At 43.5% G+C, this 24,992-nt stretch overlaps 3 protein-coding genes, 1 long non-coding RNA gene and 1 pseudogene across 8 annotated transcripts in view; 2 read left to right on the top strand and 3 right to left on the bottom strand.

The window, feature by feature from the left end:
* Positions 1 to 8,405, bottom strand: part of ATPAF1 (ATP synthase mitochondrial F1 complex assembly factor 1) — a 34,708-nt gene extending 26,303 nt beyond the window's left edge. Inside the window, exons 1-2 of one of the 2 annotated variants that reach the window (XM_024247152.3) lie at positions 7,904 to 8,405; positions 5,097 to 5,205 (exon numbers count right to left, since the gene is read on the bottom strand). In XM_024247152.3, the coding sequence (XP_024102920.2) occupies positions 5,097 to 5,205; positions 7,904 to 8,238 (444 nt within the window). In that variant the 5' untranslated portion in view covers positions 8,239 to 8,405. The remainder of the gene's footprint in view (positions 1 to 5,096; positions 5,206 to 7,903) is intronic. The other variant, XM_024247155.3, reaches the window with a different exon arrangement.
* On the bottom strand, positions 5,213 to 6,507 carry LOC103892704 (neudesin-like; annotated as a pseudogene).
* A 3,254-nt stretch (positions 8,406 to 11,659) lies between the features above and the next one.
* Positions 11,660 to 13,433, top strand: TEX38 (testis expressed 38). 3 transcript variants are annotated; one of them, XM_002810873.4, is made up of 2 exons: positions 11,660 to 11,823; positions 12,724 to 13,433. In XM_002810873.4, the coding sequence occupies exons 1-2, from the start codon at positions 11,787 to 11,789 to the stop codon at positions 13,305 to 13,307; spliced, it is 621 nt and encodes a 206-aa protein (XP_002810919.1). In that variant the 5' UTR covers positions 11,660 to 11,786; the 3' UTR covers positions 13,308 to 13,433. The 3 variants fall into 3 exon arrangements, with proteins under 3 accessions (XP_002810919.1, XP_002810920.1, XP_009249054.1); XM_002810874.4 differs by having other exon boundaries at positions 11,681 to 11,823; positions 12,803 to 13,426; XM_009250779.3 differs by having other exon boundaries at positions 11,691 to 11,823; positions 12,875 to 13,426.
* A 427-nt stretch (positions 13,434 to 13,860) lies between these two features.
* LOC134760605 (uncharacterized) lies at positions 13,861 to 24,385 on the top strand. The gene is made up of 3 exons (XR_010138374.1): positions 13,861 to 14,068; positions 22,036 to 22,119; positions 24,158 to 24,385. It is a non-coding gene; the product is annotated as an uncharacterized LOC134760605 (long non-coding RNA).
* EFCAB14 (EF-hand calcium binding domain 14) overlaps positions 15,015 to 24,992 on the bottom strand; it is a 44,135-nt gene continuing 34,157 nt past the window's right edge. For both annotated transcript variants that reach the window (XM_002810872.6, XM_009250766.4), the window contains 3 exons: positions 24,347 to 24,458; positions 23,159 to 23,284; positions 15,015 to 18,481 (listed from right to left, as the gene is read on the bottom strand). In XM_002810872.6, coding sequence (XP_002810918.1) covers positions 18,306 to 18,481; positions 23,159 to 23,284; positions 24,347 to 24,458 — 414 coding nt within the window. In that variant the 3' untranslated portion in view covers positions 15,015 to 18,305. The remainder of the gene's footprint in view (positions 18,482 to 23,158; positions 23,285 to 24,346; positions 24,459 to 24,992) is intronic.

The raw sequence follows: 24,992 nt of genomic DNA, 5'->3' as shown, positions 1-24,992 counted from the left end.
CCAGGCTGGTCTCGACTCCTGGCCTCAAGTGATCTGCCTGCTTCGGCCTCCCAAAGTGTTGGGATTATAGGCATGAGCCACCGTGCCTGATGAGAATTTCATTTTCATACCACTCATTCTCAGGTGTAGCATGAAAACAAAACAAAAACAAAACCAAACCTCCACTTGCACAGCTGCTTTCACCTTTCGATCATGAAGCCTCATGTATTGGTTTTTACACGTCTCTCCAATCCATTATTTGTATCCATTTTCACTTATAAAAATAAAAAATTCAAGCCTTAAGTATAAGCATATTTGCATTTTATCAAATCTAAGACATCATATCTTAAGATGCATCACTATTTTATGCATCAGAAAATGATGCCAATTAAATAGCACAATATTTCCTGTCACATCAATTATAAGACAATTTTAGTGATGTTAAAATGAGAAAAATAAGAGTGAGCTTTAGATTTGATGAAATAAGGTAATTAAAGCAGTTGAAACTACATGCCAAAAATCAGAAGCATTTAATAAGAACTTTAAATGGGTGCTTTACTTCTCTACTATGGATGCTTTGGAAATCTGTGCAGATAATTTTATGGTTATCATAATAGTTTATTGGATATTGATATCTACATTATGGGAGGGGTGCCAAATGAGGTGAGTTCTACATAATAAAAACAATTTCCCTCATCCTGTACAACTTTTCAATGTCTAGCTAGACATTCTTGCAGGTGAAAATACCTATAATATTTCAATATTTATAATTACTTGGGCCTAGAACCTGTTTTTTTTTTTTAAACACTACTTTAATACTAAAATTTCCAGAAATGCAACTACTATATAACTTGAAAGATTCCACATTGTGGAATCATAGGTCACTGATAACAAACTGCTCATGGTTTTGGAGTTTTTTTTTTTTTTTTTTTGGAGACAGAGTCTCGCTCTGTCGCCCAGGCTGGAGTGCAATGGCACAATCTCCACTCACTGCAACCTCCACCTCCTGGGTTCAAGCAATTCTCCTGCCTCAGCCTCCTGAGTAGCTGGGATTACAGGCATGCACCACCATGCTTGCTAATTTTTCTTTTGCATTTTAGTGGAGACGGGGTTTCACCGTGTTGCCCAGGCTGGTCTTGAACTCCTGACCTCAAGTGATCTGCCACCTCGGCCTCCCAAAGTGCTAGGATTACATGCGTGAGCCACTGCGCCCAGTGGTTTTAGAGTTTTTATAATTATCAACATAACACCCACTTGCCAGTCAGTATTTGCTGCTTACGTGTTCATGGTTATTTCACAAATGGGTGGAAGCACCTCATGACTACATTAGGTATCACAGTGTAGTCATGCCCTAATATTTACATGCTAAAATATGTATTTTGTTAAAAAATACTTTTCTTTATATTATGGTTAGGGCATTATATTGATTTTCCCACCTGAGGTTATACATACAGGTAGGTTATATTTTTACATACCTATTGTTTTATTTCAGGGTAGAAAAGGGAGAATTTTAAAAAAACGTATTATAAGAGGGGTATGTTGAGTCCCATGTCGTGGGGAACCAATGACTCAAAGTAGTAAAGACAAGACTGTGGGAATGCAGAATATGTGTTAGCCATTAGCCTTCCTCTATCTAGCTAGATACAAAAGATAGCAAGTGAATATTTACCTAAGAGCTGCCATAATTTAAATTAAATCTTTACATATTCTACATTTTATCATAAAGCTAAATTTCTTTTATTTTTTTCTTTTTTTAAAGATGGAGTCTCACTCTGTCGCCCAGGCTGGAGTGCAGTGGTGTGATCTCGGCTCACTGCAAGCTCTGCCTGCCGAGTTCATGCCATTCTCCTGCCTCAGCCTCCCGATTAGCTGGGACTACAGGTGCCCGCCACAACGCCCGGCTAATTTTTTGTATTTTTAGTAGAGAAGGGGTTTCACCATGTTAGCCAGGATGGTCTCGATCTCCTGACCTCGTGATCCGCCCGCCTTGGCCTCCCAAAGTGCTGGGATTACAGGCGTGAGCCACCACGCCCGGCCTCATAAAGCTAAATTTCTAAGACTGTTTACCAAAAAGGGGCAAAGGACATTCCTATCTAATATTTAAAGTTTATAATATAGTAATATTTCCAAGAGTTATTGACTTGTAACCTTACTACTATAAGTGTTTATTATAGGAAATGACAATTGTTAAAATATTTGTAGTAAAGAATTGTTTGCTCACATAAAGTTGTAAACTCTATTTGTCATAGCAGTTGAATTTGCTCCCCAACCTTGTTATAATTAACCCATCTGTTTTTTTTTTTTTGGCCCAGGCTGGAATGCAGTGGCATGACGTTAGCTCACTGTAACCTCCGCCTCCCAGGTTCAAGCGATTCTCCTGCCTCAACCTCCCAAGTAGCTGGGATTACAGGTGCCCGCTACCACACCCAGCTAAGTTTTGTATTTTTAGTAGATACAGGGTTTCACCATGTTGGCCAAGCTGGTCTCGAACTCCTGACCTTAAGTGATCTGCCCACCTTGACCTCCCAAAGTGCTGGGATTATAGGTGTGAGCCACTGCGCCTGGCAACCCATCTACTATTAATCCTGTTCTAATTAACTCAACTAGTTATTTTATATTTTTCTATTTTTATTTTATTTATTTATTTATTCATTTTTATTATACTTTAAGTTTTAGGGTACATGTGCACAACATGCAGGTTTGTTACATATGTATACATGTGCCATGTTGGTGTGCTGCACCCATTAACTCGTCATTTAACATTAGGTATATCTCCTAATGCTATCCCTCCCCACTCCCCTCACCCCACAATAGGCCCCAGTGTGTGATGTTCCCCTTCCTGTGTCCATGTGTTCTCATTGTTCAATTCCCACCTATGAGTGAGAACATGCGGTGTTTGGTTTTTAGTCCTTGCGATAGTTTGCTGAGAACGATGGTTTCCAGCTTCATCCATGTCCCTACAAAGGATATGAACTCATCATTTTCTATGGCTGCATAGTATTCCATGGTGTATATGTGCCACATTTTCTTGATCCAGTCTATCATTGTTGGACATTTGGGTTGGTTCCAAGTCTTTGCTATTGTGAATAGTGCCATAATAAACATACGTGTGCATGTGTCTTTATAGCAGCATGATTTGTAATCCTTTAGGTATATACCCAGTAATAGGATGGCTGGGTCAAATGGTATTTCTAGTTCTAGATTCCTGAGGAATTGCCACGCTGACTTCCACAACGGATGAACTAGTTTACAGTCCCACCAACAGTGTAAAAGTGTTCCTGTTTCTCCACATTCTCTCCAGCACCTGTTGTTTCCTGACTTTTTAATGATCGCCATTCTAACTGGTGTGAGATGGTATCTCATTGTGGTTTTGATTTGCATTTCTCTGATGACCAGTGATGATGAGCATTTTTTCATGTGTCTGTTGGCTGCATAAATATCTTCTTTTGAGAAGTGTCTGTTCATGTCCTTTGCCCACTTTTTGATGGGGTTGTTTTTTTCTTGTAAATTTGTTTGAGTTCATTGTAGATTCTGGATATTAGCCCTTTGTCAGATGAGTAGTAGTCATTAAGACTCAGTAGATTCACGTAAAATTTAGGATACCCAAGGCAAAAAAAGTATTTTCCAAGTAAAATAAACACCTCTAATTTGACTTTAAAACACAATGTAGAATCCCAATTTTCTACTGCAACTACCTTAATTCAGGCTTCTGCAGCCCACACCTGGATTACTCCATATTCTCCCTGGTGCTGGCCTCTCCTACACCAGTTTGTTCTGTGCACCACCCTAGGTTAGAATTTTTCAAATAATAGGTTGTGAAATACATTTAGTGGATTGTGATCAGAGTTTTTTAAAAGATGAAAGAGAATAAAAAGTAATAAGAATGGACTGCATGTTGTAAAAGTAAGCATTATTTTATAAATTTTTTTTTCAGTTACAATCATATACATACATGTGTACTGAACTGCAATGTAAAATATATTTCTTACTGTGGTCATGGTCAAAAAGTTTGAAAAACACTGCATTAGGATAATCTTCCCAGACACAGTTTTCAACATGCTTTTCCTCAGCTTTGATTCCTATTTAAGGATAATAATGGCTAATATATATTAAGTACTTATCCAGAGACGGGGCTAAAGAGTTTTAAATGGTATTATCTCTTCAGCACAACTCTGTGAAGTAGGTACTGTTATTATTCCTGTTTTACAGATAAGCAAACTGAGGCATGGAGAAGTAACCATTTGCTCAGAGTCACCCAGCTAGTAAGTGGAAGGGTTAGGATTCAGTCCCTGGCATCTGGCCCCAGAGCCCACCCTCTTAGCAGCTAAATTGTCCTGTCTGTACTCCTTAAGCCCAAAGAGTTTAATGCCTAACTTATTTCTTTAGCCTTAACACTTCCCTCTCCATTTTAATTGGACACAGTACCTTGCTGTCTCCTGAAACCCCTTTTACTTTCAAAGCTCTTCCTCTGTTTAAGCTAATTCATCAACATGGGAATGGATGGAGGTGGGCTGGCAGTGGTGGTTGGTTGTCAGGAAACTAAATCTAGTCTGCCAAATATTTTTGTAAATTAAGTTTTATTGGAACAGAACCATACCTATTCATTTACGTACGGTCTAGGCCTGCTTTTGCACTATAATGGCAGAGCTGAGTAGTCACAAAGAAGACCATAAGGCCCACAATGCCTAAAATATTTAACATCTAGTTCTTTACAGAAAAAATTTGATGACCCCTGCTCTACATCAAAGTCCCATTCCCTCCTCTCTACTTAATTTAAATCCCCCACAATGTTCCTAGCCTAGGTCAGGTTCCATCTCCCGTGGGAAATTTTCTCTGATACCTCTAGCCCACTACCATGTGTGCCTTGCCTTGACCACTAGACTGCTCCTCTTGGGAGCAGGAAGTACCCCTCTCATACCTCTATATCTCCACCATGACCACAGCACTTTGCCTTGAAAGAGCAGGATAAACATTTATAGATGGAAATGGAGTTGGGAGAGACTATGTTCAGTTCACTCAGCTGACCCATCAATAAACCAACTTTAAGGATAAGGGTGAGGGTAAGGAGGCTGAAGGAGTGCTGGTAAGCAAACACCACAAATGGGGGCAGGTCTTACCTTCTGTTCCACACATTTGATAAAATCACCTTGCCTGGAATGCCCCACTGGCTGCTTCCGAAATTCACTGCGTTTCTCCAGGCGGGACTCAAAAGCAGCTGGGTCTGACCTGATCAGAGGTAAATCAAAGGGTAAACCAACTGGGCCTTTTTGGATTCTAAAATAATAAAGCATCACTTTCCACCTCTACAGAGAAAGGACACTGCCATTCAGAGAGGTTGAAAGCTTTGCCTTCAGTTAGTAAGAACTGGGCACAGGCCTAGAAATAAAGAAACCAGAAAAAGAAATCCTGTTATTCAACTGTTGTTAATCCTCAAGGGGCCTGTGTAACATTTTTCTTTTGCAGGCTGTTCCCTAGGTTTACACAGGGCTTAGTCCCTCAGGTACTTACATTCAGGGTACTTAGAATTTTGAGGTCATCTTGCTGGATCACCTCTTCAGGCAAGAATCCTATAGCTTCCTTACTAGGTGTCAAGCTTTTATGTGAATACATCCAGTTCTTGAAAATATGTCTCCCCAACCAGGTTAAACATCTGTTTTATTCAGATCCTGGTGATTCAGAGGCTTTAGGCAGCCTATTTTACAGAAGATTTAGCATCTGAGTGTCTCCCTGACCTACCCTCCAAAGAAGGTGCTCTTGGAGATGAAACATCAGAACACATTCTTTATGTCAAAATGGGGTTGGTCTTCAGGTTTGAAGTCCAGGCTGGGGTGCTGTCCCTATTAAGAATTCTTCAGGCTGTGTAGCTAACCATGGGATATTTGGTTTTGTACACTTTGGTGAAGATATCAACCAGGGATTCCAGCTCTTTGGCCATGAGACCCAGAGTTTCATGGGTGAGGTCTGGAGGACCCAGGGACATCTTGGCTATCCCTCTGGTGGACTTTCCTGGTCAATGCATTATAGGGGGCCCCTTCTTCCATAAAATTCCTTTCTGGAGGTGATATAAAACACCACTCCCTTCACTGTCATGCAGATGGGCTGTTTTTCTTCTCTCCATAGTGGGCCGCCTCCTCCTCAATAAAGAGGCAGACCAGGGGTTTCTGCTTAGTAGGGCATGGCACCTGCCTGGCCAGAGCTGCAAGCAGCCCTGGGGGCTGCACCAGGACCAGGGTCAACCCTGCTAGTGGCTACAGCTGCAACTGGGCCTGCCATAGTGAAGGGGTAGGGAGGGCAAGGGACAGCCTGGGCAGTGAAGCTGTTGCTGGGATCTGAGGATATAGAAATAAATAAGTCAGACTCCCTACCTCAAGGAGCTCACTATCCAGTGGGAGAGACAGGCATAAAAGTAAACAAATGAAAGTACAACAGGTATTGTGATGAAAATTTGCTCAAACATCCCCAAATGGTTAAGGTGGTTTCATGCCTCTGTACCTTTGTTTATGCTGCTGCTCCCCTTACCTGGAACATCCCCTCCTCTCCATTCTTTTTCAAAGGAAGTTTGCTAATAGATAAAACTAGAGAGAGACTGGCAGGGACTAGGGTGTGAGGAACTTGTGCGGAACATTAAGGAGTTTGGATGTTATTTAGCTGTCAGTGGGGGGATAACAGTATGTGTAAATGTTGATGAGAATGATCCAGTAGGGAAGGAGGGTAAAACCAGTTATTCATTTGTTCATGAGTGGGTAAGAATAAATGGGTGCTGATAAAGTATTCAAAGTATGAGTAGACAACTCTTCAGAGATGCTTGTGTGTAAAAGAGATCAAATACAGATCAACGAGAGAAGCCTGGAGGGGAATGTACATCAAGGAAAGGCTTTTAAGATGACAAATACTTGAGACTATCTCAATGCCGCTGGAAGGAGAGCAAAAATACTCATTCATTTACTGCATAATTGTTTCAAATGGCAAGAAAGATCACTATAGTAGCAGTGAGAGGAACTGGGGTAAAGGAGTCCAGGAATGGAAGTAGGGAACTCTAGTTAGAGGATAATGGCAACAGCCCAGGTGACGATGATGGAGTAGATTAAGGCAGTGGAAGTAGAGATGAGACAGAACTCAAAGAATTTACAGTACTAAGTCTTTGGTTTCCTTTCATAAGACAACTACCTTCTTACGCTGCTAAATTCTCTCCCAAGCCCCTTTAATTTTCACCTCTGATCTCCTTTAGCTCTTCCCACTTGAATTCTTCAGACCCTCCTCTAGCCCCTCATATGCACCTCAAGCCCCTCTAAGCTCCAGATTCTTCCCTCTGGAAGCTAAGGGGTGGTGTTAGGGACCCTGGACTCAGAGTCAGACAAATCCCAAACAGCTGTGTGAACTTTGGCAAGTCTCTTAATCTCGCTGATCCTCCGTCTCTTTATCTTGAGGGTTCAATGGGTGATCCGACTGTGACACTATTAGTCTTTGATGCCCTCCTCCCATCCCCAATCGCCTTTCCTTGCAGTCAAGGGCCTAAGCTACCACCAGCTTGGGAACTCCAGCTCTGAGCCAGGCCTCAGCTATCTTAACGTGTGACCTTGAGCAAGTCAAGTCCCTTCTCTAGAAGGCGTTTTCCCATTTCTATAATGAGGACAGGTGTCTCTGAGCTGCTTGCCTCAGGGCTGTCATAAGAGTCCACCTTAGCGTTTGGAGAACCAAAGCAGACAAACGTGGAACGAGCCAGGGCTTTGCAGAGACTCCCAGCTCTGACACCAACTAGCTGTATGATCTTGGGCAAGTGACCTAGCCTCGCGGAGCCTGGCTACATCATCTGAAGAGCGGGGACAGTACTAGTGCCCACCTCACAGGGCTGTCCTAAGGCCCTGCAGCCCGGGCCGCCCCTCCTCCCGCCTCCTGCCCGCCTCCTGCCAACCCGGGCCCGCACCTGCGCAGCTGCTGGATCTTGTCGCGGTAGCGGTCGTAGAAAGGGTTGGCCTGGAGCTCGGCCTCGGCCCCGACCCCGCTGCCGTCGGCGCCCCCCTCGGGCCGGCCCGAGCCGCGGCGCACTGGGAACACGCGCAGCTGCGCGGGTGACACAAGCCCCAGGCCCAGGGCGCGGCTGCGCACCGCGCACAGGCCCCGGTAGAGACCGGCCACCTGCAGGACCGCCGGTCCCGCGCCACCCGCAGCCGCCACCACCACAGCAGCCATGGCCGCCCCCGCCTCCTCCTCCTCCTCAGGCGTGTCGGCCTCGGCCCGCGGCCTGCGCGCCCGCTCCATCCCGCTCCGAGTGCGCCGCGCCCGCGCTCCGGCACCGAGGTTCCGCGCGCCCAAGGTTCCGGGCGCGGGATAGCAGCGAGGCAGGGCGGGGAGGAGGGGGCGCGCCGCTCTGGCCCCTGCACTGCGCGCTCTCGCCGCCCTGTGTTTGCCACGGCCCGCCGCCTCCAGGGAGGCTGCCCAAATTCAACGCCCTTCCTCCCTCTGGGACCAGCAGCCTCTGCGCGCCAAGTCCGTTCTCTAACGCCAGCGGACCTCCAGGTCCTCGCGGTGCTTGCCCCTGGCACTCGCTGTAGTGCCAGGCACTCGCTGTAGTAGTCCGTCCTTCAGCATCGAAGATCCTTTCATCAACTATAATCACAGCAGCAAGCTTCTCTTTACTGAGGTTGCTATGTGCAGGACACTGAGCGGCTTCATACTCTGTGTGGCAGGTATTATCCTCATCTAACAAGTCAGGAAACTGAGGCCAAGAGTAATTATGTGACTTGTTCAAGTTCTACCCGAGAGCTGAGCTCTTTTCAAGATGACAGCTGCCTCCCAAGCCTCCTTTTCCTCTGCTTCCTGACATACTCCTTGAACTCCAGCCACACTGACCTATTCTCTCCCAAAGAAACACCAGGATTACTCCTTGAAGAGTCCTTATTCAGGGCCTTTTTGACCCCTGGAATCCTCTCTCCTTCCATTCTCTCAACCCAAATGCCACAATCTTCCTTACCGTCTGAACCAGGTGTGAGCTCCTGGGGTCAGAGACAGTGACATCAACATCTCTGTGTCCCACCTGCTCACAGAACAGGGCCAGTCCTGGAGTGGGCTCTCTGGGACAGTACTCATCATCAGGTCCTTCTTGTCTGGGTTTTGTCTGATTGAAGCCCCTCCTGGGACAGGGACAGAGCCTTCAACTCTGCTCAATCCAACCTATGCTCATGGAGATCAGCCCTGAGCCCTGCCCTGTGCGAGGAACAGTGTAAAGGAGGATGAGTAAGTCCTTCAAGTATGCTAGCCCATACCTGGCTCACACTCCTCACACTTGCTGTTTTCTCTGTGGATCTGCATGTGGCTGCCTCCTCATCATCTAAGGGCTCAGTTCACATGTAAGCACCTCCAAGGGACCTAAATGACAACCCCCCCATCTCTTTATAGTCTTTATCCCATTGCTCTATTGCATTCTCTTTATAGCAGTTATCATTATCTGAAGTTCTTAGATCCTTGTTTGTATTAATTCATTGAGCTTACATTCTAGTGGAGTGAAACAGACAATAAATATATAATGTTAGGTGATGCTACATGCTATGCAGAAAAACAGCAGGCTAAGAGAGATAGAGATAAGGGGACACTTGAGCAGAGACCTGAAGGTAATGTGGGAATGCTGGGGGAAGAGCCTTCCAGGTAGGGGGAACAGCAAGTGCAAAGGACCTGATGAGGAGGTTATTGAGTCTGAATGAGTGAGGGCACAGCAGTAGAAATGAGACCAAGAAGGTATAGGGAGGGTTAGTTAGATTGCTCAGGCCTTGATTAAGGACTTTGATTTTAAATCGAATGAGATCGGAAGTTACTATATGTTTTAAGCAGCGGAGTAACATGATCTACTTTTTAAAAGGATCATGCTGGCTGCTGGTGGAATTTAGGGTATGTGGAGGCAAGGATGGAAACTCTCCAAGGGTGACTAATTTGTCCCAGTTTGCCTAGGACTTTCTTGGCTCTAGCATTGAAAGTCCCATGTCCTGAGAACCCCCCCCCCAAGTCCTGGGCAAACCAGGATGTTGGTCACCCTACAGGGAGAACAGTAATCCAAGTGAGAGATGGTGGTACTTGGACTAAAGTGATAGTGATAAAAAAAGTGGCCAGATTTTGGTTTTATTTTGAAATAAAAGCCTAAAGATCTTGCTGATGGAGTCAGTGTGGGTGTGACAGAATGAAAGGAGTCAAGGATGACTTGCAGGTTTTTGGCCTGAACAACTCGAAGGACAGAGCTACTACTTATGAAGAGGAGGAAGGCTGTAGATAGAGTAGACTTTGGAGGATGGATAATCAGAGTTTGGTTTTGGACATGTTGGTTTGGGATAATTTAACAGACTGGCAAGGAGGGATGTCAACCAGGTATTTGGGTATGAGTCTAAACTTCTGAGGAGCATTCCAGGCTGGAGAGATACAGTTACATACTGTCAGTGTATAGTGATATTTAAAGCCAGGGGTCTGGGTGAGATAACTGATGGAATGAATGTAGATAGAGCACTAAGAACTGAGCCCTAGACATGCCTACATTTAGAGATCAGGGGAAAAGGGAGAAACCAGCAGCAAAGGAGACTGGAAAGTAGGGGCCAGTGATATAGGAGGAAAACAAGGGTAAGTGGACCCTGGAGAGAATTCTGTGCTAAACAGTTCCCTAAGTCACACACTGGAGGACTATAAAGAGGGGAGTCATTAAAATGGTGCTAAGAAGCTGAGCTACAAGCAGTGGTGCAACCTACTGGCAAGGCTGACTTAAGCTTAATTAGGGAAGGGCTTTCTAACTGAGCCGCCCATAAATGCATCAAGCTGCCTCAGGAGGTGGTGAGCAAGTTCCTGACTCAAGTGAGTCCTGAGTCCAGGGAGATTAGTTGCTGTGTGGGGAAAAATCTACCCCCAGGAGTCAAGCATGGTCCTGATGGTGGGACCAGATGGTGGAGATGAACTAGACAACTCTCAAAGTTTCTTCAAATTGGAGATGATATGATTCTGGGCAGTCTGTCACAGAGTAGGGGGGCTGAGCTGAGTCTTGAAGGATGAGCAGGTGTTCAGTGGTGGAAAAGTGGGCAGGGGCACTCCTGGGTGAAGGAGCAGCATGGGCACACCTCCAGAGATGTGAATGAGCAGGGTCTGTTCAGGAGTATGGACTAGGCAGAAGGGAAAGGTGTGTGGAGGACGAGGAGGGAAGTAAGGCTGGAAGTAGATGCAGGCCAGATGGTGGGGAGCCCCACAGGGTCTGGGGCCTGGGAAACACTTGTCAGCACTTGAAGGAAGGTAACTAAATAAAAGACAGATTGTTGGAGCCAAAGAAGGAGGTACTGACCACTTGGTTCCCTTGAGCAGGTTTTTTCCTGCCAACTTGGTTAGATACTTTTTGAGAACAGGGCTGCCCAATGCTGTGTGTTCCCTGTTACATTCCTCACTGGGGACAGGTATCCCATCAACCGTTCCCTAAAGACCAGCAACATCAATAAGTACCTGAGGGACAATGGCCCTTTCCTGGGGTCTGCTCTGTGGGTTCACCATAAGGGGTACGTACAGACAATTCAATAGGTGAACCAGTCTCTGATAGAAGTAGTAAAGACACTTCACCCATAAAATGCCACTGGATGAAGTCCCCTCCTTCCATTAACCCAGGACCACTTCACAAGCACTGCCCCTAGAATGCCCAATTCTCAGAACCCAGTGACCTCTCCTTTAGAGAACAAAGGGCCTGGGCATTCTGGAGACTCTGATTGGCTGGGCAGATGGGCTGATTGGCTGGGCAGATGGGTGAGTGAGTTCCCTCTCCCCAGAGCCATCGGCCAGGTACCAAACTCAACCATATGGATTCCCAACAGGAGGACCTGCGCTTCCCTGGGAGTAAGTGCTCCTCCAGTCCCTGTCACTGGACTTGTGCCTTAGGGCTTGGGGAGAAACTCAGGGAAGGCCCTTTGCATGGATGGGGCAGTGCCTGGCTGCCTGAAGGAGATCTAAGCAGTTAGGAGATAGTCTACTCTAGAAAACTAAGAATTATTTTAAGGCAAAGACCATGCTCTGATCAACCAGAGAAGATACTATCAATAGCCCAGGACCATCACAGCTGAATGGAATGGGATGAGACATTGCTGTCTCTGTCAACTGATGAACTTTCACTTTTTTTTTTTTTTGAGATGAAGTTTTGCTCTGTTGGCCAGGCTGGAGTGCAGTGGCTCAATCTAGGCTCTCTGCAAACTCCACCTCCTGGATTCAAGTGATTCTCCTGCCTCAGCCTCTGAAGTAGCTGGGACTGCAGGCATGCACCACTACAACTGGCTAATTTTAAAATGTTTAGTAGAGACAGGGTTTCACCATGTTGGCCAGGCTGGACTTGAACTCCTGACCTCAAGTGATCTGCCCGCCTGGGCCTCACAAAGTGCTGGTGAACTTTTGCTTCTTGATGGACTTACCCATAGTGAAACTTCTCAGTCTGATGGATTGGATGGGTCCTGGGTTAGGAATCAGAGGCTTGACTGAGCCTGGGCAGCACATGCCACCTCTAGACCTAGCTTTTCTGATCTGTAAAGAGTTAAAGGTGGTGCTTAAGCTCCCTGGAAATCTAGCTTTGACTGAATAAGAGAATGATGAGGCAAGTCAATGAGGGAGGGAAGGAACGAACGGTGAAGTAGTTAAGTGGATGGAGTGATTGATGCATGGGTTAAGTGAAAGAGGAATGAGAAACAGCTCAGGCCCCAAGCTACAGCTATCAGCCAGCATGCCTCTTTTTCTTTCTTGCTGCCTTAGTGTGGGTCTCATTGTACTTTGGATTCCTGGGGCTGTGTTCTGTGATAACTGGAGGGTGCATTATCTTTCTGCACTGGAGGAAGAACTTGAGGCGGGAAGAGCGTGCCCAGCAGTGGGTGGAGGTGATGAGAGCTGCCACATTCACCTACAGCCCATTGTTGTACTGGATTAACAAGCGACGGCGCTACGGCATGAATGCAGCCATCAACACGGGCCCTCCCCCTGCTGTCACCAAGACTGAGACTGAGGTCCAGAATCCAGATGTTCTGTGGGAGTTGGACATCCCCGAAGGCAGGAGCTATGCTGACCAAGACAGCAACCCCAAGGTGGAAGCCCCTGCTCCCCTGCAACCTGCACTGCAGCTGGCTCCACAGCAGCCCCAGGCCAGCTCCCCATTCCCACTTCCCATCTTTCAGGAGGTGCCCTTTGCCCCACCCTTGTGCAACCTTCCCCCACTGCTGAACCACTCTGTCTCCTATCCTTTGGCCACCTGTCCTGAAAGGAATGTTCTCTTCCATTCCCTCCCGAATCTGGCCCAGGAAGACCACAGCTTCAATGCCAAGCCCTTTGCTTCAGAATTGTAGCCTCCTCTCACCGAGGGTGGGAGCTGCAGGAATCAGGTGCAGAGTAGGAAATGGAACTAACCTCAGGAAGGCGGTATTGACAGAGGTCAGGACCCACCTGGATGTCATGCTATGAAATATTAAAAAAAAAAAAAAAGTCCAAGGCTCCCTCGTTTCTCATTTGCTGTTAGGAAGGCAATGTCCTTCCTGTCTGATGGGGTCACTTTGCAAACCAAGTTGGTTGCTGAGTCTCACCAATATGAACTGGCACTGGAGGTTGGCTGTGGGGAGACACACTGAACCAGTACTTGTGGATGGACTCAATATCCCTCTGTTCAGTATTTAAAACAAAAATGTGTGCCAGGCCCTGGCCTAGGTACCCCAAGGCACTGGTGTTCTGTGGGATGTGAAGCACAGCTGCCACAAGAGTGATAGCTGCTGAGGGTACGTGAGCTATGTTTATTTACAGTGGCTATGTCACAGGCAAAATGAGTCATCATGAGCCCTGTGAGCCACACTGCACTATGAGCTGAAATGCATTCTTTGTTATTATCTATGATGTATGTAGCTCTTACGTGGTTGCCTCTTTACATTATTTCTAATAATTCACAAGAACACTGCCAAATGGATATCATGATCCTCCTCTTATGGATGAAGAGACAGGTTCCAAGGGCATATGCCATACCTTTCTTAGTTGCAGAGCCAGTTCTCAAATCTACATCTGCCTTGCATCAAAGTTACTGGTATGAAAGTTATTGATCATCAGTTGCTTGGCATCAAAGGTACTGATCTTCCCACCATACGCCATAGTGCCCCTTCCCTAATGATACGTCCTGTTAGAAAACACTTGGTGAATGCTTTGGATTGTATGTAGGGTGTCATTAAGTTGGTCCATGAATTGGCTTGGAGGAAGGGCTGGTCAGTGAACTGCCTAAAATTCTATGTAGACATATATCCATAGTTTTTACCTTTTCTACAGGAATCCATGTACCCCTCCCGAAAGTTAAGATCCACCACATGGGAATATTAATAATTTTTGTACTTCTGGAAATGGTTCTAAAAGGTGAGACAAAGATAATACTGCCCATTTGGCTCCAGTTTCGAGGTAAGAAAGCCCAGCTCTATCACAGGATATGTGTTTCTCCCTTTCCTTTTGGAAATGAACAAATCCTCTCACTATATTTGTAAATAACAAAAGCTTTATGTATAGTCATTCACATAATGACTGAGGGGGAAGGTCACCAGATTCTGTGTTGGGGGGAGGGGAGGAGGTATCCAGAATCTAGCAAACATGTAGAGTTATTTTTTTTCTGTGTGTGAAAAAGTTTTAGCTTGTGTATGACCCCTCTTTAGCAATGGATTTTAAGCTTTTTTTTTTTTTTTTTAAGGTGATGGAACATTTATGGCAAACATGCTTTTATACTGACTCTCAAAAAGTAAAACAGGCCTAAGCGGAGCATCTTGGGTAGACACAGGGGCAGGGCTCACTCCTGCCTCACCTCGCCCCTCCCATCCTCTGGATGCATAAAGCCTGAACCCTGCAGCCTTTGCTTCTTCAGGCCAAATATTGCAGTCCTTAAGGCAGATTCTTAATTACTTTGGGCCCACCATGGGTTACTCCTTGCTTTCAAAAGGTGTAAGGCGTCCATAAAAATAGAAATCAAAGCAGATTTTTTTTTTTTCCCCTTAAAAATCGCAGGGGAGTGAGAGAGGCTTTAGTCAGACACATTGAGAGAAAAAGAAATTTTTTTATTTAGCTAAATGGCTGTGTTACTTATATGAAATATGCAAAGCTCAAATCAAGTCATGGAAACCCTGAATTCTCCCTAACAGAACCAAAATTGCTTATACATTACCAAAATAGCTTCACTAAAACAAAGTAGATTTAAATTTCTTAATATGAGAAAACAACAAGATAGGTTAGGTTCGTATAACAAACAATACACGCTCTATAAAGTCTCAGGAATACCCAAATGTGTTCTGGTTTGGATATGAAAGAGGGACCACTTCTAGCTGGTATTGGTAAGCAAGCCAATGAGCTGTGCAGCAAACAAAACCTGTCACTAAAAACAACTCAACAGGCCATTATGAGTATGAGCCCATCACAGCCAAAATCCTCAACTGTGACCGGCAGGACCAGCAAGGGGGGGTGCTGAAGGAGTTATGAACAGCAACCATAAAGAAAGGAATCTCCAACAGAAGAGACAATGGCCAGCAGTAGGTGAAGGGAACCCATTCTTCAGCTCTGTTGCATCATACACATTCCTGAGGGTCAGGCACCTCTCTACCTTTTAGATGACACCACAGTCATCTGGAAGTCAGGTTTTCTCTTCTTTTGGTTCTTCTTTTTATATGCTACCTTTTTGCCTCTCTGATTTATGGGGAGGCTCTTTTAGTAAACATTATACAAGATAGTACAAGGCAAAAGAAAACAAGGACCAAGAAGCAGTGCTTTGAGTAACTTAGGAAAGCAGCAGTAGGAGCTGCCAGACTGAAAAGGTAAAAGGATTTAAAACCAAAACCAAAACCAAACTCACTATCCAGTCTTCCTCTCAGAGATGAGATATGGCTGGTAAGGCTTGACTACAGCTAAATACAAGTCACAGGCTCAGTAAGTTAAGACAACATACAAATAAAAGTCCCAAATTCACACTAAATAATAGGCTTATGGGATGCTTAAGCCAGTGTGCTCAACTCAGAAGAAAGGAGTTCAAGATACCCTACTTTTGCCTGGAAGATATGGTACTTTCTCAGGCAGGATGACAAAAATGTTCATAGATCTGAGAATGCAGTATAAACACCTCTGCCAAACTTGGTAGGGGGAGAGGATGGTACTGTATACTGGCTCAGGGGTGATACTAGTCAGACAAGCACAAGGTAGGAAGAACAGAAGATAAACCAAAAAACAAAATGGATTTCTTCACGTATAGCTATCTAATGCAAGGGAAAAGTACACACAACAAAGAGTTAAGGTGTCTTCAAAATATCTGCCTTTGAATAAGAATTTGAAACTAAAAAGGACAAGCTACATTACCCTTAAGTATATTTCATATAAATCAGTTCTCAAAAAAATACTTTCCAGGTACAGACATACTATTTATGGTACAGTATATACAAATATAGCAGTATAATTCAATTTATTGCTAGAATTTTATTTGGTTGTTAGAAAATCTGTAAGGGTGTATATATATTAAAAAAAGGTGTGGGGTGAGAGTGGATGGAAGGCAGCCAGAAGGGTGAGAGTTATTTTCAAGTTACCTAAAGTGCCAGGCTAATTTGTTTTAACCTTCCCAAGAAAGTGAAACTGAGCATAAGCTATAATGAGATAAAGGGACACATTCATGGGAAAAGACTTCATCTTGCTTTAACTAAATTTTAATACTTCTAGAAAAAAATTTCAGGTTAGTCAATACCAAGCTGAACATCACGTAAAGAAAAAAAACAGCCCTTAAATGTTTAAGGGTACCGGACTGTATCCATGGCTGACGGGCAACCTGAACAAAGTTAAAAAGGAAATGATCTCCACTAAAGAAGTCTGTGGCATGAAAGCTTTCTCTACTTTCTCCCTGACTTGGCCTATACCAAAGTTAAGTTTTTGTAGTTTTTTTTTTCCTTTCGAGTTGTTGCCCAAAGACTGCTTCTAAGAACAACACAGCAATTCTAGACTCAACATACAGGAGACATGGAGGCATTATTCCTTTCAATCTAGGGATCTTTCATGCCAGGTCCACAGAAGCATTTAAAGGAAGTATTGTACTTGCTTGTATTAGATTTGAAAAACTTGCTATCACCATGTGAAGGCCCCAGCTCCAGGCCTGCCCTGCTATACTTTGGCATCCTTTGGATAGAAAGCCTCTGGCTACTTCTGAGCTGGTAATTGTAAGGAAACTGAATACTATTTCACGTTTCATCTCACAACCTTTTTGGCTTTAGTCATCCCCCAGAGAAACATATTAGGCTCTTGGTTAGCCTCTAGGTAAAATCTCAAGGGGTATGATTTTCTGGGTCAAAATTAGAAGCACAGCTCTCTTCTAAAGCTCTGGGTGGTCAGTGTGAGATAGTGGCTGGGGGAATTTAGCCCTGCCATTCAGAATGGAGATGGTACTGGTGGTGGGAGTCAGCTACGGCTTTAAGACAGACTTAAGTGTGTGGGTGGGGAAGGCAATCTAGCTCACTCAGCAGGGAAAATGGAACTCCCCAATGGATAACTTTTTATGCTCATAAACCCTGAAATAGTACTAAAAATGAGAAAAATCTCCAAGACTTCTCTGATTCCCAGGTTGGGATTAGCTGAGGGAATAGGAACAAAGAACCAGAATCCTACTTCCATGAGCCATGCCTGGAGTCAGTACTGTCTCCAGTGTCTACTCCCTGAAATCGGTTCCTCCAGCTACCAGGACAAACCCCCTGGCAGCGCCTGGGCCTTTGAGGGATGCCTTATGGAGACATGGATGCAGTTTCAGCTGCCACCCACACCAGATCAGCAATTTTTAATAAGTCATTTGTTCACATCCTGTTCAAAACCATTCTTCCTACTTTCCACACAATATGCACAATGCTTTCTTTCATTTAAATATTTACAAACAGAAAAGGCCTATCTTTTAAAGAAAAGACATTTTCTGAGTCTCTATAAAGTGCAGCTAATTTAAGGCAAATTTAAGTGAAATATAAAAGGTGGCTTATTCTCTCTCTATATACATTTCCCAGCTTTAAAAGATAAGGTCTCCTCCCCTCAAAAAAAGGAAAGAGAAAAAAAGAGGGCTTTAATTTTTTTTCTGGCAATTTTAAAATGTAAGATCTTACTGGTTTTAGGAAATCATAGATTTCTGAACATCATAAGTAAAATGGTCTTCTTCTTTAAAAAAATAACTTTATATAGCTTCTTCAAACAAGTTAAAAGGTGGCAAAGTATCTGCTACAGTAGTTTGGAGGACTAGAGGACTGATGGGTAAGTAAGGGTTGTTTTTTGTTAGGTAAATAGATATTAGGCAGTCCATTTCTAAAATATGCCTGATGAAGCTAGATACCTAAAGCTACCCTTAGCTCCAGGAATGAGTATCTTCCATCTCCATCGGAATCAAATGCTCTCAAGCTCTCTGGTTCTGGCATAGCAGAACCTAGGGAGGTCCAGATTTCCTGGTAGGTCAGCTTCCCATCCACGTCCTGGCCAGTCTTGCGGAATAAATCCTGAAGATCTGTCAAAAATGAATTACAAAAAATGTATATGTCTAAACATACAGCTAAATTTAGTTAAAAGTAGTCTCAACTGAATTTAAAACACTAAAAGAAAAGCTACTCCGCAAATTTTGTTTCCAAATGGTAAAGTTTAGGATTTCACTAAATCAGGAAGACTAATTTTTGATCCCTTAAGAATATATTCAAAAAAAAAAAAAAAAAAAAAAAAGGCTGGGTGCAGTGGCTTACGCCTTTAATCCTTTAATCCCAACACTCTGGGAGGGTGAGGCAGGAGGATTGCTTGAGGCCAGGAATTTGAGACCAGCCTGGGCAACACAGTGAGACACTGCCAAAGTAGAAGCAGTGACAGATAATCGCAGGAGAATGAATGGTCTCATCTTCTCTCTGTCCAGCGTCTTCCCTTTAGATTTTCCTGAATTTATTCTTATGTTGGGTGAAAAGGAATGCAGAGGCCTAATGAGTTATGTGATAGGAGCTAGCTCATAAAACAAGACTGTGGCATATTGTGAGATTTCTTGTTGGATGGCTGAGTGGAGACTGGAGGAATGACTTGGAAGCCCATAAAACAATCCCAAACACTCATAGCTTTCTCAGTTTTGACATGAAATCCAAAGCTCAAAGAGGAAAGTAACTTGCCTACGGTCATGTAACTCTTAAGTGGAATAGAATACAAATTTCTTTTTTTTTTTTTTTGAAGCTAAAGTCTCACTCTGTCGCCTAGGCTGGAGTGCAGTGGTGCGCTTGGTTCACTGCAACCTCTGCCTCCCGGGTTCAAGCGATTCTTGTGCTTCAGCCTCCTGAGTAGCTGGGATTACAGGCGCCCGCCACCACGCCCAGCTAATTTTTTTTTTATGTTTAGTAGAGACGGGGTTTCACCATGTTGGCCAGGCTGGTCTTGAACTCCTGACCTCATGTGATTCACCCACCTTGGCCTCCCAGAGTGCTGGGATTACAGGCGTGAACCACCATGCCTGTTTTTTTTTTTTTTTTTTTTTTTTTTTTTTGGGTGGAGTCTCACTCTGTCACTCAGGCTGGAGTGCAGTGGTGTGATCTTGGCAACTGCAACCTCTGCCTCCTAGGTTCAAGCTATTCTCCTGCCTCAGCCTCCTTAGTAGCTGGGATAACAGGTGTGCACCACCAGGCCTGGTTAATTTTTGTATTTTTAGTAGAGATGGGGTTTCACCATGTTGGCCAGGTCTCTAACTCCTGGCCTCAAGTGATCTGCCCACCTCAGCCTCCCCAAAGTGCTAGGCCACCACACCTGGCCTAGAATACAAATTTCTTATGACCTAGTCCAGTGCTCTTTCTACTATGTGACACTTGTCTCTCTGGATCCAGAAATTAAGCAGCTCAAGAACCAGTGACTCAAAAGTGTAATGAGATACCATGTCATAATCACTAGGATGGCTATAATGAAAAAAGACAGGCCTTACCAAGCGTTAGGGAGGATGTGGAGAAAGTGGATTGAACCCTCATACATTGCTGATGGGAATGTAACATGGTACAGCCACTCTGGAAAAGTGTAGGAGTTCCTCAAAAAGTTAGGGCTATCATATGACCCATTAATTCCATTCCTAGGTATATACTCAAGGTAAATGAAAACATATGTTTACATAAAAACTTGCGCATGCATGTTCATGGCAGCATTATTCTTAATAGCCCAAAAGTGAGAACAATCGAAATGTCCATCAACGGATGAACAGACCAAAATGTGTTAGGTCAACAGAATGGAATATTATTCAGCCATAAAAAGGAATGAAGTACTGGTACATGCTCCAACATGAATAGACCATAAAAACATTATGCTAAGTGAAAGAATCATATTGAAAGAAAAAGCACACACAAGGCCACATACTGTATGATTCCATTTATGTGAAACACCTCAAATAGGCAAATCTATAGAGATAATGGTTAAGAGACTAGTGGTTGCTGGGGACTGGCAGGAGAGGGGACTGGGAGTGACTGTTTAATGGGTACAGAGATTCTGTGCGGGGTGATGAAAATGTTCTGGAATTAGATAGTGGTGATGGTTGCATGACCTTGTGAATATACTAAAAAACACTGGATTAAATGCATTTTAAAAAGGTGAATGTTATGGTATGTGAATTGTATTTCAATAAAAAAGAAGAACCAGAGGAATTATCTCTCCAAAGTGCATGCTGTCTACTTTTTAAAAATCAGTAAAAAGAAAAAGAGCAATATTACCAGTTGATCTGTATCTTTTTTATTTCAATGGCAATATTGAGCCAAAATGATTAGAGAATGTCTATCAATAGTTTCTTCTGGCGTTTTCTCAAGGGCCTCATCACAAACACTTAGGAAGGTCAGTTGTATACATAACTTTTTTTTTTTTTTTTTTGAGACAGGGTCTCCCTCTGTCACCCAGGCTAGAGTGCAGTGGCATGAACACAGCTCATTGTAGCCTCAAACTTTCAGGCTCAGGCTATTCTCCCAAGTAGCTGGGATTACAGGGTGTGTGCTACCACGCCTGGCTAATTTTTGTATTTTTTGTAGAGATGGGATTTCCCTGTGCTGCCCAGGCTGGTCTTGAACTCCTGAGCTCAAGCCATCTGCCTGCCTTGGCCTCCCAAAATGCTGGGATTACAGGCATGAGCCACTGCACCTGGCTGTATATATATAACATTTAAAAAATACTTGTGTCCCCATAATCAAATAGAAGATTTAATCTCTAATACCAAAGAAGGTCAATGAGCTTTATGTTTCTTTAAAAATCTTCCCAAATTCCTTTAATTTCATCATTTATTCCACACCATACCTAGGTAAAATAGGCCTCTTGATGTTTGGTATTCAGGAAGAATAAAAATAGCTTGAAGGGAGGGAAAACAGTTGCAGTGCAAGGTCCAGACCATCAAGGAGCTCCTATAAACAAGCTTCTGAATAGGGCCCTACTCTCACTCCTACAATAGGTGCAGCAATGCAGCTAATAAAATGTCAAAAGCTCTCTGAAAGGCAGGAAAGCAGTAGGACACTTGTTCCCAATGCCTTACACCAAGTGGCTAGCTGAAGAATCCTGTTTTTTTTTTTTTCTTTTTCTTTGTGGCATGAGTTTATACAACATGCCACACTACGCACTTGGTAGCAGTATTCAAATAAAAATATGATTGCTGCCTCAGGTCATTCCAAAAGTGTAGTCATCCAAAAGTATTTAAGGCCTATGCTGAGGACTGAAGCACGAATGTTAAGACTGCTATTCCTTAATCTGACCTAAAAGCTTTCCCCCATTCATTCTCATCAAATATTGATGTAACAATGGAAAGTGGCAGGAAGCTTGTGTTCCCATTAAACACAACACTTTCCCTCCTCCCCAGAAAACAGAAAAAAAAAAGGTCAGGAACAGGGAAGAAAAATAATCACATTTAAATGGTGATATAAAAATTTAAGTCTTCTATGCTTTAAGCATTTAATTGCAATGTGTAGGTAACTCATTCATTTATTTAACAAATATTCAGGAGTACCAGGTACTGTGCTAGGGGCTGGGAGTAAACAAGACATAGTCCTTACCCATAGGAAGTTATATTTTGTATCTCCCCAGGAAATTCCAACAGAGTGACATGTGCTAAACGGGGGCAAACAAAATTTAAGAGCACACAGGAGGAGCCTAAACCAGTCACAGGAGGTAAGGAAATGTTCCTGGTAGAATGGTATCTAGGCTAAAGAGAAGAGCCAGAGGAAGGTGGGGTGGACAGGAGCAAGTCATTTGCCAGGCAGCCAGCTAATACAAAATCAGGAGGCACTAAACATCACCATGAGGGATAGAACATGCACTGCTGGAAGCAATGCAAACACATTTTTCTGTGAATCATATCCTTTGTACTAATATTTTGCTGATTTTCAGTAAAAGGGCCCTTCATTTTTGGAGGGCCCTGACAAACAGGGTCAACTTTTACTTTATTTTACTAATCTCATGGTATTGTATTTGCTTTTATGCCTTCTCCATTAGACTATAATATCCCTGAAGAAAGAAAATGAGACCATATCTTATACTGTATTCTTATTGCTTAGCACTAGGTTTAATGAGGCACTCAGTGAATGAAGACCCTAAAAAACATTAACAGAAAGACAATATAGTACACTGGTTAAAAGTGCAAGCTTTGGCTAGGTGAGTTGGTTTGTGCTTGTAATCCCAGCACTTCAGTAGGCCGAGGCAGGCGGATCACTTGAGGTCAGGAGTTCAAGACCAGCCTGGCCAACATGGTGAAACCCTATCTTTACTAAAAATACAAAAAATTAGCCGGGCGTGGTGGCACACACCTGTCATCCCAGCTACTTGGGAGGCTGAGGCATGAGAATTGCTTAACCCTGGGAGGCAGAGGTTGCAGTGAGCCCAGATTGTGCCACTGCACTCCAGCCTGGGGGTCTAAAAAAAAAAGTACAAGCTTTGGCATCAGACTGTCTTGGTTTGCATTCTGTTTCAACCAATTATTTGCTGTGTGGACTTAGGCAGTTTCCCTATCAGTAAAATGGGTATAATACATAAATACTTATGTTCATGGGATGGTTATCAGGATTATATGACATAATGCCTATCAAGTATCTGGCACTTGATATCTGCTCAATAAATGTTAGATCATATACATTTTTGACAAGTGAAAATAAACACTAAAAAGTTATTACTTTGAACATTCCCATTACTACCCCGTGGTATAAAAATTTACCTTCAGTGCTAGAAACTCCTGGTAGGGAGATAGGTCTTAGTTGGGCAGCTTTCTCAACTGGGTCTCCAAGAAACTGTGAAAATTTTGGCAATGCTGATGGCTTTGATGTGAAACTCTCTACTTGCTCTGTAACAAATACATATGGTTTTATTTAGTATTATTGAATCTAACACCAAATTAAACTAGTATCAAAGGTCACCTTTTAGGAAAATTGGATATACAATTAATTTAGAGAATCATTTGAAGATTAAGTAGCATAGTGACTATGTGAAGTTAAAGGCTTGGATTGAGACATATTTGCGGGCAAGGGAACACCAATCAGTATTATATTACATTAAGGTTTGCAGCAGCAGTCCCATTAGAAGATCTTACAGTACAAGCTAGCATTAAACATGTTTAGATGGTAAGAGCTTAAGCTGTCAAGTGACAAGAACACAGTGGCTAGATATCAAAGATCTTGACATCCTGGGAGATGTGCTTTAAACCCAGTCTAGGGGTATGTGCCACCCCCTAAGCTGGTGCTAAGAGTGCAACCATAAGATGATGTAGCACAATGTTAGGACAAGGCATCCCACCACAGTTCTGTCTCCTACCTAAAGGAGAATTCAAGAGAGCTTGTACTGCTTTTCTAAAATAGAAAAATACTTGTGTGGGGAAAGGGTCAAAGCTAACACAGTCCAGTGCCTTGGTTATGTCCTCACAGGGTCTAAATCAGTGGAGGCTAATGTATCTGCTAATATTGATTAGACAGGTCCATACCTAAAGCCAAACACCCTTCCAACCCAAAGATCCCATTATTATTTTTGTTAACGATTTTCAGGACAAATATTTATTTTTAAATACATGTTATGCACTTACAGAAAGGAAAAGACTCCCATAAACAACTTTTAGGGCTGGTTTAATATACGCTATGACAGTAACATTTTTGCCTATAATTGGATGCAGACAGCATGGAGAATTCTATTTCCAGCTAAACATTACCGATTCTTCTCTTAATAGACTAGAGTACAAATCATGTACAAAATGGGCCTTTTCTAAATGGAAGCAAAGTGTATCAGCTTCATCTCGGTGCGTTCAGGCATCACTCGCTTGGTGCGATCAGTACTGCTGGAACACCTTCCCTGCCCCGTGTGGGAGGCAAGCTGCTCAAGCCTCCATGAAATATTAAGAAGCCGGCTCTGCTCTCACCTTCATTGGCGGTCTCTGGAGGCCTGTTGCTCTCAGGTTTGTTTGTAAGAGCACTGATCAGCTGGAGTTTCTCTCTTAGCTTGGATACCTGAGAATTTGAACTATCTTCTTTCTGCCCAAAACAAAGATTACAGAAGGTTTAAGGTGGTAGTAAGACTTCATCTAAGTGTCCACTGTATTCCCAGAGCCTGTTTAGCATGTAGTGTTTGACCCTCAGTAGGTTCCCTATAAAGACAATAAAAGAATGAATCAACATATACTGGTGATGTCTTTGGTTCTCAGCACTGATAAGTATCTTGCTGGATTTGAGACCATTAAGGGAACATTATGCTACAGATGATCTGATTCACTGTGAACATTTGGCTGATGGGGGAAGGAAAGCATGTGTCAGCAGTAAAGGAAATGTACCCTTGCTCAGGTGCCTATGCGACACCCATTTCCTAAATGAGCAGGATCTTATTTTCTAGGAGCTATTTCACACTAACTAAATAACTTTCTGAAATATCTTGCTTCACCTTGTGACTAGACCACGTTAGGCAGAATTTCATGCTCTTACCACCTTACGAAAAGAAGCAACTGAACAAAAACAAACCACAAGTTTTCCCCTGATCTTTCCTCTGTTTCTCCCTGGTGATAAGTCAACTGG

This window comes from Pongo abelii, chromosome 1 (genome assembly GCF_028885655.2).
Source record: "Pongo abelii isolate AG06213 chromosome 1, NHGRI_mPonAbe1-v2.0_pri, whole genome shotgun sequence".
Taxonomy (NCBI): Eukaryota; Metazoa; Chordata; class Mammalia; order Primates; family Hominidae; genus Pongo; species Pongo abelii.
The sequence above is the reverse complement of the archived record's forward strand: the minus strand, read 5'-3'. Positions and strand labels throughout refer to the sequence as shown.